The 12,142-nt window shown below is 39.2% G+C and overlaps 1 protein-coding gene across 1 annotated transcript in view; it reads left to right on the top strand.

The window, feature by feature from the left end:
* The first annotated feature begins 2,056 nt into the window (after positions 1–2,056).
* The window catches only part of LOC131638303 (uncharacterized), a 43,847-nt gene continuing 33,761 nt past the window's right edge, over positions 2,057–12,142 (top strand). Inside the window, exon 1 of the mRNA XM_058908856.1 lies at positions 2,057–2,880. Coding sequence (XP_058764839.1) covers positions 2,057–2,880 — 824 coding nt within the window. The remainder of the gene's footprint in view (positions 2,881–12,142) is intronic.

Consider the following 12,142-nt stretch of genomic DNA (forward strand, 5'->3'; position numbering starts at 1 on the left):
AGTGAGGGGTGTTAGTTAGAGCCCATTAGTAATTTAAGATAGTAAGGGTTTCACTAAAACAAGGGTTTTAGAGGAAATAGAAATTAGAAGTTCATTTGGGGTTTTTGGTGAAAGAAGAGAAGAGAGGGGAGAAGAGGAGAATCTCAAAGTTGAAGATAGAGTTGGCTTCAATCCAAAACCTAAGGTAAGGGTGGGATTCTTTCATGCTAAAGGGATGTATGATGATGTTTTAGGTGGGGTTTTGATTGTATGTTATTATCCATGATTGTGTAGAAATTAAATAGAGATTGTTAGGGTTCATATTAGATTTCTATGAAATTGTGAATTTAAGTATGATTGATGATGTTTGTATGAAAACCCATGAGTAGAAATAAGTTTAGGAACCCTACATGTGTGGTAAACAGCTTTCATTTGATGTATAAATGATGTGTGGGTTAATGGGTTTGTATGAGGGGATTAGGGAAGAAAAATGGTGATTTCCTGAGTTTTACGCAGCGTAGGTCGACCTACACAGAGGCATGAGTCGACCTGAGCAGCTTAGAACAGCAGAAAATCCACTTTTCTTCACCATGCGTCAACCTATAGATTCTATGAGTCGACCTATAGCATCCTTTGCGTCGACTCTTGGGTCGAGGAGCGCATACCCGAGGGGGACAGTAACATTTTTGCGTCGACCTATGCATTCCTTTGCGTCGACCTGCTGATTTCTATTTTTGGCAGATTTTTGTAAAGGCCATATCTTTTGATCCGTAACTCCTTTTTAAGTGCCGTTTGAACCTACGTGAAGCTATAATTGAGATATTTCTAATGAATATGATTTAAGAATACTTATAAACCTTTTTTAAGCTTTCTTTAAATGAATTTGTTTGATGTTATGATTTGTGTGGTGAAGTGGTGTGTTGTTGTATGATGATGCAACGTAGCGACGTGATTGGGAAGTGGTGAATTACTATAAAAGTAATGATGTTTAGTCGGTATTTGTGATGTATTGTGAATGTCGTGTTTGTATGGATGTTGCATTTATTGAGTCACATCCATTGCATAAAGAGACGGTGGCCTTAATGGTAAAAAGCGACGGTGGCCTTAATGGCAATTAGCGACGGTGTGCCCAATGGAAAATCTTGAGACGTGGGAGTTTTCTCCAAATGGTACCACATGCATTTGCATAAATCGAGTCACATGTGAATTGCATTTGAGTCTTATTTGATTATGGTATTATGACATGATGAAGATATGTTTGTGGTGACGTGGTGGCTTGATGATGAGTTGTTTGTTGTGATTGTGTTGGGATCTTACTTATGAATTGTATATATTGTCATGGTTGAATTGATAACATTGTTTCCGTTTCTTAAGTTGATTATGTGATGTGAAATCGTTGTATTGAGTATTGTGATGAGAAGTGGTGACCAATGTATGATCTTTTCTCTTACTTTGAATATTATCATACGTTTCTTTATAATGAATGATATCTCACCCCTTATGTTTGAATGTTACCCTCTTTTGGTAACGTGCAGGTAACGACGTGGAGTAGCCGTGCACCTTATAGCTCGAGTCGGTGTGTCAATGCTCTGATACATAGCACTCGGGGGGATGTTTGCGATACTTGCTTGTGTCTTGTTTTATGCTGATTATCTTTTGTTGAATTTTGATGTTATGTCTTGTGGAGACGTCTTGGACACATTGTGCCATGTAGACAAGAATATAGGATTTGGATACGTGTTGTTATTTGGATTCCGCTACAATACTATGAAATTGTATGGATTTATATGCTTGATGAATTATGACTTTCCTCCGAAATAAGTGTTATGTATCTATGTACTTTGAGCATGAATTGTGATTTTGTTTAAGTCGAATATGCGACGCCTCAAATGAGTTGCTTGTTTCGATGTATTGTACTCTGATATCTCTTAATAATTGAGGGGTAGATTTGGGGTGTTACAATAGTGGTATCAGAGCTGGTCGGTCTGTCCGGCCAGGTGTCGTGTCGTAGTATGGTCTAATAATCTTGTATTGTTGTTTTGTGCTGACTGTTTCTTTGTTATAATGAAGAGTTGAGATGGCGGGAAGGAATGATGCTGCAATTGCTGCTGCTTTGGAGGCGATGGCCCAAGCCTTGGAACATCAGCCAAACGTTGGCGAGAATGCCGCTTCTCGCAATTTGGCTACTTTCCAAAGAGAGAACCCTCCTGTGTTTAAGGGAACTTATGATCCTGATGGCGCATTGACATGGCTAAAGGAGATTGAGAGAATCTTTCGTGTGATGGATTGCACTCCTGATCAGAAGGTTCAGTTTGGAACTCATATGCTAGCTGTCGAGGCGGATGATTGGTGGCTAGAGACCCGTAGGAGGTTGGAGGCCAATGGTGAGGAGATCTCTTGGATTGGATTCCGCATGGAGTTTTTAAGGAAGTACTTTCCCGAGGATGTCCGTGGCAAGAAGGAGATTGAATTCCTTGAGCTGAAACAAGGGAACAAGTCTGTTGTGGAGTATGCTGCTAAGTTTGGTGAATTGGCTAAGTTTTACCAATACTATGATAGACCGAATGGTGAGTTTTCCAAGTGCATTAAGTTTGAGAACGGTTTGCGCCCGGAAATCAAGAAGGCGGTTAGTTATCAGAAGATTCGTATCTTTCCTGATTTGGTGGATAGTTGTCGGATTTATGAGGAAGACAACAATGCTCATTATCGTGTGATTAATGAGAAGAGGGGAAAGAGTCAACAAGGTCGTGGTAAGCCTTACGACGCTCCGAGTGGAAAGGGTAAGGAGAAAGTTACTGATGGCAAGAGAACTAGTGGGGGAGATGCACCTGCTGGTGTTACGTGCTTCAAGTGTGGCAAGGTTGGCCATAAGAGCACTGTGTGTACTGCTGATGCCATGAGGTATTACCGTTGTGGGGAGGTTGGACATACGTCACCTGCTTGCAAGCATAAGAACATGGTGTGTTTCAACTGTGGTGAAGAAGGACATATTGGAAGCAAGTGTCAGAAGCCAAAGAAGGAGCAATCTAGTGGAAAGGTGTTTGCCTTGTCGGGAACTCAGACCACTAGTGAGGATTCACTCATCAGAGGTACTTGTTTCATTAATAGCATTCCTTTAGTTAATATTATTGATACCGGTGCTTCTCATTGCTTTATATCTGCTGATTGTGTTAAACGATTGGGTCTTGTGTTGTCTGCTATGAACGGAGAGATGGTTGTCGATACTCCGGCTAAGGGTTCGGTGACCACTTCTCTTATGTGTTTGAAGTGTCCCGTGTCGATTTTTGACAGAGACTTCCTTGTTGATTTTGTGTGCTTGCCGTTGAGAGGTTTGGATGTGATCTTAGGGATGAACTGGTTAGAGCATAACCGTGTTCACATCAATTGCTATGATAAGTCTGTGAGGTTTTCTTCTCCTGAAGAGGAAGGTGTTGAGTTCTTGTCTGCTAGTCAGTTGCGTTTGTTGGTGAAAGATGATGTTCAAGTGTTTGCTTTGGTTGCATCAATGTCTGTTGAGAACCAAGCGATCATAGAAGAATTGAAGGTGGTGTGCGATTTTCCTAAAGTTTTCCCTGATGAAATTCCTGATGTACCGCCTGAGAGAGAAGTTGAGTTCTCTATTGAATTGGTACTTGGTACTAGACCTGTGTCTATGGCACCGTATAGGATGTCTGCATCTGAATTGTCTGAATTGAAGAAGCAGTTGGAAGAATTGCTTGAGAAGAGGTTTGTGAGACCTAGTGTGTCTCCGTGGGGAGCTCCAGTGTTGTTAGTTAAGAAGAAAGATGGAAGTATGAGACTTTGTATTGATTATCGTCAGTTGAATAAGGTGACAATCAAGAACAAGTATCCGCTTCCAAGGATTGATGACTTGATGGATCAATTGGTTGGTGCTCGTGTGTTTAGCAAGATCGATCTGAAGTCGGGTTACCATCAGATTAAAGTGAAAGATGAGGACATGCAGAAGACGGCTTTCAGAACTCGTTATGGACATTATGAGTATTCCGTGATGCCCTTTGGTGTTACTAATGCGCCGGGAGTATTTATGGAGTACATGAATCGTATTTTTCATGAGTATCTGGATCGTTTTGTGGTGGTGTTCATTGATGATATTTTAATTTACTCTAAATCAGAATCAGATCATGCTAAGCATTTGAAGTTGATATTGCAAGTCTTGAAAGAGAAGAAGTTGTATGCTAAGTTATCCAAGTGTGAGTTCTGGCTGAAGGAAGTTAGTTTTCTGGGGCATGTCATTTCTGGTGATGCCATTGCCGTGGATCCGTCTAAAGTTGATGCCGTGTTGAGATGGGAAACTCCTAAGTCGGCTACCGAGATTTGAAGCTTTTTAGGACTAGCTGGCTATTATAGAAGGTTCATTGAAGGTTTCTCTAAGTTAGCACTTCCGTTGACTAAGTTGACTTGTAAGGGTAAGGCTTTCGTGTGGGATGTTTCTTGTGAAGATAGTTTTACCGAGTTGAAGAAAAGGTTGACGTCGGAACCGATTTTGATATTGCCTAATCCGGAAGAATCGTTTGTGGTTTATTGTGATGCTTCTAAAATGGGTCTAGGAGGTGTGCTCATGCAGAATGATAAGGTTGTTGCTTATGCGTCGAGGCAATTGAGGGTTCATGAGAAGAATTATCCTACGCACGATTTGGAGCTTGCTGCTGTTGTGTTTATATTGAAGATTTGGAGGCATTATCTTTATGGTTCTAGATTTGAAGTGTTTAGTGACCATAAGAGTTTGAAGTATTTGTTTGATTAGAAGGAATTGAATATGAGGCAACGAAGGTGGTTAGAGTTATTGAAGGACTATGACTTTGGTTTGAATTATCATCCAGGAAAAGCTAATGTTGTTGCCGATGCTTTGAGTCGTAAGACTTTGCATATGTCGGCAATGATGGTTAAGGAATTGGAATTGATTGAGAAATTCCGAGATATGAGCTTAGTATGTGAAGTGACCCCTAAGAGTGTTCGATTGGGTATGATGAAGGTTAACAATGATTTTCTGGATAGTATCAAGGAAGCTCAGAAGTTGGATGTGAAATTGGTTGATTCGATGGTTGGAATCAATCAAATTGAGAATAGTGATTTCAAGTTGGATGTGCACGGTGTGTTGAGGTTTCGTGATCGGATTTGTATTCCTGATGATGTGGATTTGAAAAGAGCTATTCTTGAAGAAGGTCATAGGAGTAAATTGAGTATTCATCCAGGAGCTACAAAGATGTATCAAGATTTGAAGAAGTTGTTTTGGTGGTCCGGAATGAAGCGTGACATAGCTCAGTTTGTGTATGCTTCTTTGATTTGTCAGAAATCGAAAGTTGAACACCAGAAGCCTGCTGGATTAATGCAACCGTTGGAAGTTCCGGAATGGAAATGGGATAGCATTTCTATGGATTTCGTGACGGGTTTGCCGAATACCATGAGAGGACATGATTCGATTTAGGTGATCGTTGATAGGCTTACGAAGTCGGCTCATTTCATACCTATTAACATCACTTATCCAGTTGCGAGGTTGGCGGAGATTTATGTCCGCGTGATTGTGAAGCTGCATGGCGTTCCTTTGTGTATTGTTTCGGATAGAGACCCGAGATTCACTTCAGATTTTTGGAAGAGTTTGCAAGAGGCATTAGGTTCTAAGTTGAGATTGAGTTCAACATATCATCCTCAGACAGATGGTCAAATGGAGAGAACGATTCAATCTTTGGAAGATTTATTGAGATCTTGTGTTCTTGAGCAAGGAGGTACGTGGGATACTTATCTTCCATTGATAGAGTTCACATACAACAATAGTTACCATTCGAGTATCGGTATGGCACCGTTTAAAGCGTTGTATGGTCGGAGGTGTAGGACTCTGTTGTGTTGGCATGAATCGGGTGAGAGTGTAGTACTTGGACCTGAGATTGTTCGAGAAACTACCCAGAAGGTTAAGTTCATCCGTGAGAAGATGAAGACTTCGCAAAGTAGGCAGAAGAGTTACCATGACAAGAGGAGGAAAGATTTAGAATTCCAAGCTGGTGATCACGTATTCTTGAGAGTTACGTCGGTTACCGGAGTGGGGAGAGCCTTGAAGTCGAAGAAGCTCAATCCTCGTTTTATTGGACCGTATCAGATTTCAGAGAAGGTTGGTAATGTGGTGTATAGAGTGGCTTTACCGCCTAATCTTTCGAATTTGCATGATGTGTTTCACGTGTCGCAACTTCGAAAGTATATTTCTGATCCTTCGCATGTAATTCATATGGATGATGTACAAGTGCGGGATAATCTCACGGTGGAGACTATGCCGATAAGAATTAAGGATCGCGAAACGAAGGCGCTTAGAGGAAAAGAGATTGCTTTGGTGAAGGTGGTTTGGTCGGGAACTACCGGTGAAAGTATGACGTGGGAATTGGAGAGCAAGATGCGCGAGTCGTATCCTGAGTTATTCGATTGAGGTAATTTTCGAGGATGAAAATATTCTAAGTGGGGGAGTGTTGTAACGACCGTTTTTCTTTAAATATTTATTTATGCGAGTTATGTGAATTAATTGTGAACTATGTGTTAATTATATGCTTAATTGATTTTATATGGTTTTATTTGGGAATTATTAGTAAATAATATAAGATAGTAAGTGTTGTTAATTATTGGGCCTAAGTTGGTATTAGTAAGTGAGGGGTGTTAGTTAGAGCCCATTAGTAGTTTAAGATAGTAAGGGTTTAACTAAAACAAGGGTTTTAGAGGAAATAGAAATTAGAAGTTCATTTGGGGTTTTTGGTGAAAGAAGAGAAGAGAGGGGAGAAGAGGAGAATCTCAAGGTTGAAGATAGAGTTGGCTTCAATCCAAAACCTAAGGTAAGGGTGGGATTCTTTCATACTAAAGGGATGTATGATGATGTTTTGGGTGGCGTTTTGATTGTATGTTGTTATCCATGATTGTGTAGAAATTGAATAGAGATTGTTAGGGTTCATATTAGATTTCTATGAAATTGTGAATTTAAGTATGATTGATGATGTTTGTATGAAAACCCATGAGTAGAAATTAGTTTAGGAACCTTACATGAGTGGTAAACAGCTTTCATTTGATGTATAAATGATGTGTGGGATAATGGGTGTTGTATGAGGGGATTAGGGAAGAAAAATGGTGATTTCCTGAGTTTTACGCAGCGTAGGTCGACCTACACAGAGGCATGAGTCGACCTGAGCAGCTTAGAACAGCAGAAAATCCACTTTTCTTCAGCATGCGTCGACCTATAGATTTTATGAGTCGACCTATAGCATCCTTTGCGTCGACTCATGGTTCGACGAGCGCATATCCGAGGGGGACAGTAACATTTTTGCGTCGACCTATGCATTCCTTTGCGTCGACCTGCTGATTTCTATTTTTGGCAGATTTTTGTAAAGGCCATATCTTTTGATCCGTAACTCCTTTTTAAGTGCCGTTTGAACCTACGTGAAGCTATAATTGAGATATTTCTAATGAATATGATTTAAGAATACTTATAAACCTTTTTGAAGCTTTCTTTAAATAAATTTGTTTGATGTTATGATTTGTGTGGTGAAGTGGTGTGTTGTTGTATGATGATGCAACGTAGCGACGTGATTGGGAAGTGGTGAATTACTATAAAAGTAATGATGTTTAGTCGGTATTTGTGATGTATTGTGAATGTCGTGTTTGTATGGATGTTGCATTTATTGAGTCACATCCATTGCATAAAGAGACGGTGGCCTTAATGGTAAAAAGCGACGGTGGCCTTAATGGCATTTAGCGACGGTGTGCCCAATGGAAAATCTTGAGACGTGGGAGTTTTTCTCCAAATGGTACCACATGCATTTGCATAAATCGAGTCACATGTGAATTGCATTTGAGTCTTATTTGATTATGGTATTGTGACATGATGAAGATATGTTTGTGGTGACGTGGTGGCTTGATGATGAGTTGTTTGTTGTGATTGTGTTGGGATCTTACTTATGAATTGTATATATTGTCATGGTTGAATTGATAACATTGTTTCCGTTTCTTAAGTTGATTATGTGATGTGGAATCGTTGTATTGAGTATTGTGATGAGAAGTGGTGACCAATGTATGATCTTTTCTCTTACTTTGAATATTATCATATGTTTCTTTATAATGAATGATATCTCACCCCTTATGTTTGAATGTTACCCTCTGTTGGTAACGTGCAGGTAACGACGTGGAGTAGCCGTGTACCTTAGAGCTCGAGTCGGTGTGTCAATGCTTTGATACATAGCACTCGGGGGGATGTTTGCGATACTTGCTTGTGTCTTGTTTTATGCTGATTATCTTTTGTTGAATTTTGATGTTATGTCTTGTGGAGACGTCTTGGACACATTGTGCCATGTAGACAAGAATATAGGATTTGGATACGTGTTGTTATTTGGATTCCGCTACAATACTATGAAATTGTATGGATTTATATGCTTGATGAATTATGACTTTCCTCCGAAATAAGTGTTATGTATCTATGTATTTTGAGCATGAATTGTGGTTTTGTTTAAGTCGAATATGTGACGCCTCAAATGAGTTGCTTGTTTCGATGTATTGTACTCTGATTTCTCTTAATAATTGAGGGGTAGATTTGGGGTGTTACAAGATGCAGATCCAGAGGCAAATAATTCTCTATCAACTTTCTCCCAATCAATTCTTCCAGGAAGAGCACCTGAGATTCCATCTGTGTCATCAAGACCATACAACTTCCTTATCATCTTCTCAGTCACAACAACTTCATGCCCTAATACGAAGGAGATGGTAGCAGTTGGAGTAACTGTTGCATGAGTCCAGAAATCCTTAACCAAAAGAGGATAAACTGGTCCAATCAATCTTTCAAAGTAGTTTGACCAACCTTGTACCAGCATTGCAGCCTTGGTTTCGAAATCATGTTCCAAAAGATTTTTAAAATCCACCATAGTTTCGCAGAGAACTTCCAGTTCATCATAAGGGATAGAACAAGTCTTCAATGGAAGATAAGCATATTTTTGTTGAACAAGATGTTCCGAAGACATTTTGTGTTGAAAACTTGAAGATGAAATCAAGAATGCACTCTGAGATTCGGTTTAGAAACTAGGGTTTTTGCAAAAACGAGAAAGAGAGAGATGAACGAAAGGGACAGTGAATGAAGAGAGAGAATGTAAAGAGATGAGATGTTATGGAGATGTGTTTATACAGAGACGGATTTGAAATGATATGCAATATGCGTTTGAATGAACAGGGTTACAGAAAGAAAAAACAAATGCATTTAATGAAAAATGACGTTAGGAGGGATAACTTGAAATTTGAAATGATTCGCACAGTTACCTAGGGCGGCGTCTCATCATCTGCACGCACGCTTGTCCAAATAGAGTGAACACGTGTTCAACTTCTGGAATAGCTGGTGACAACTGTGCTTGCTTTGAATTAGATTCTGAAAGAGTTAGAACTTCTAATCTTCTCATTCTGATCATAATTCCGTACTGATATTCTTCAGGAAAGATCTTGTTCTGATAGGATCTTCTTTCTTTCCTAGAATAACATCTTCTGAGTGAGCAGAGGTGAGTCTAGAAGATCTTTTGATAGTTGGTTCTTCAGAAATTCTGAGATTTTCCAATGAAGCAGCAACTTGATCTTCTGACGCCTTGCTTCTGGGTTCTTCAGCTTCTGAGTCACAGACTTCAATATTTGCAAAATTCTCAAACTGCTTTGGCTTTTCAAGACCAAGCTTATATTTAAATATGATATTGATTGATTCTTCAACAATCAATGTTTCAGTATTGTATACTCTGTAGCCTTTTGAGCATTCAGAATATCCAAGAAGGAAACACTTCTGTGCCTTAGAATCAAACTTACTCAGATGATCCTTAGTGTTCAGAATATAACATATACATCCAAAAGGATGAAAATACGAAATGTTGGGCTTTCTGTTCTTCCACAATTCATAAAGAGTCTTATTTAGAATAGGTATTATAGAGATTCTATTCTGAATATAACATGCAGTATTTATTGCTTCTGCTCAGAAGTGCTTAGCCATATTAGTCTCGTTGATCATGGTTCTTGCCATTTCTTGTAGAGTCCTATTCTTTCTCTCTACAACTCCATTTTGCTGTGGAGTTCTAGGGCAAGAGAAATCATGGGCAATACCATTTTCTTTGAAATAAATCTCAAAGAATCTGTTCTCAAATTCGCCACCATGATCACTTCTGACCTTTATGATTTTACACTCTTTCTCAGATTGAATCTGAGTGCAGAAGTCAAAGAACACTGAATGAGACTCATCCTTGTGTTTCAAGAACTTTACCCATGTCTAACGGCTATAATCATCTACGATGACTAATCCATATTTCTTCCCTCTGACAGATGCTGTTTTGTTTGGGCCAAACAGATCAATGTGCAGAAGTTCTAGTGGCCTAGAGGAAGAAACAACATTCTTAGACTTGAATGCAGGTTTGGAAAACTTCCCTTTATGACATGCTTCGCAAAGAGCATCTGATTTATATTTCAGATTTGGGAGTCCTTTGACCAGATTTAGTTTGTTAATCTGAGAAATCTTTCTCAAACTAGCATGGCCTAATCTTCTGTGCCAGACCCATTGCTCATCGCTAACAGACATAAGACAAGTTACCTTCTGATTCTTAAGATCTTGAAGATCAATCTTGTAAATGTTGTTCTTTCTCTTGCCTGTAAACAGGATTGAGCCATCCTTCTGACTTACAGCTTTGAAAGACTTTTGATTGAAGATTATGCCATAACCATTGTCACTTAATTGACTTATGGACAATAAGTTATGAGCTAATCCATCTACAAGAAGTACATTAGATATGGAAGGAGAGTTACCAGTACTTATGGTTCCTGAGCCAATAATCTTGCCCTTCTGATCTCCTCCAAACTTGACTTCTCCAGCGGACTTAAGCACCAGGTCTTGGAACATAGACCTTTTTCCCGTCATGTGCCGCGAGCACCCAGAGTCCAGGTACCATGACATGTTTTGCTTTTTCTTCTTTGCTGCCAAGGATATCTGCAACAGAAATTATCTTCTCCTTAGGTACCCACATTTTCTTGGGTCCTTTCTTGTTAGTTTTCCTAAATTTCTGATTGAACCTGGGTTTAGCATGATATTTAACAGGAGGTACAACATGATATTCCTTAGGTTGAGCAACATGATATTTTCTATTTTGTGTCACATGCTTCTTTGTGTGTGTAATGTGAAAGCTTTTAGCATGTGAGGTGAGCCTAATATCATGGGAGTGGCCATACTTGAACTGATCATACAATGGCTTGTATGTTATTTTCATATCATCCACAGGTTCAAGTTTATATGGGGTTTCACCCTCATAACCTATGCCAACTCTCTTGTTTCCACTCACAGCATATATCATAGAGGCAAGTTGACTTCTACCAATACCTCTAGATAAGAATTTCCTGAAACTCAAGTCATATTCTTTAAGAATATTGTTCAAGCTTGGAATAGATTTTTCTGAACCAGAAGATGACTCAGCATCTTTAGATAGTTTTAAAACTTTTTCTTTAAGTTCATAATTTTCTAATTCAAGCTTCTTAGTTTCAGATACAAAGAGCTTTCTCAGCTTTTTGTACTTGATACTAAGCTTAGCCTTGATTTCAAGAATTTCAGCTACACTGGAAGCAAGCTCATCTCTAGATAGTTCAGAAAATACCTCTTCAGAGTTAGAGTCTGATTCTGATGTAGATTCTGATCCATCATCCACAGTAGCCATCAATGCTATATTGGCTTGCTCGTCTTCAGAGTCTGATTCTGATTCTAATGAATCTGAATCATCCCAAGTTGCCATAAGACCTTTCTTCTTATGAAACTTCTTCTTGGGCTTCTCCCTCTGAAGCTTTGAACACTCATTCTTGTAGTGACCTGGCTCCTTGCACTCAAAGCACGTGACCTTCTTTTTGTCAGATCTTTTGATTCCAGAAGATTCTCCTCTTTCAGGCTTTTTAGAACTTCTGAAGTTCTTGAACTCCTTTGCTTACTCTTCTAGAGTTGGTTTACCCTTCTAGAGATCATGGACAGTTCATCTTCTTCTTCTTCTGATTCTGATTCTTCAGAATCTTCTTCTTCTGCCTGAAAAGCGTTGGTGCATTTTTTATTTAAAGATTTTAATGCAATAGACTTACCTTTCTTCTGAGGTTCATTAGCATCCAGCTCAATTTTATGACTCCTCAAGGT

This window comes from Vicia villosa, unplaced genomic scaffold, assembly GCF_029867415.1.
Source record: "Vicia villosa cultivar HV-30 ecotype Madison, WI unplaced genomic scaffold, Vvil1.0 ctg.002258F_1_1, whole genome shotgun sequence".
Lineage (NCBI taxonomy): Eukaryota > Viridiplantae > Streptophyta > Magnoliopsida > Fabales > Fabaceae > Vicia > Vicia villosa.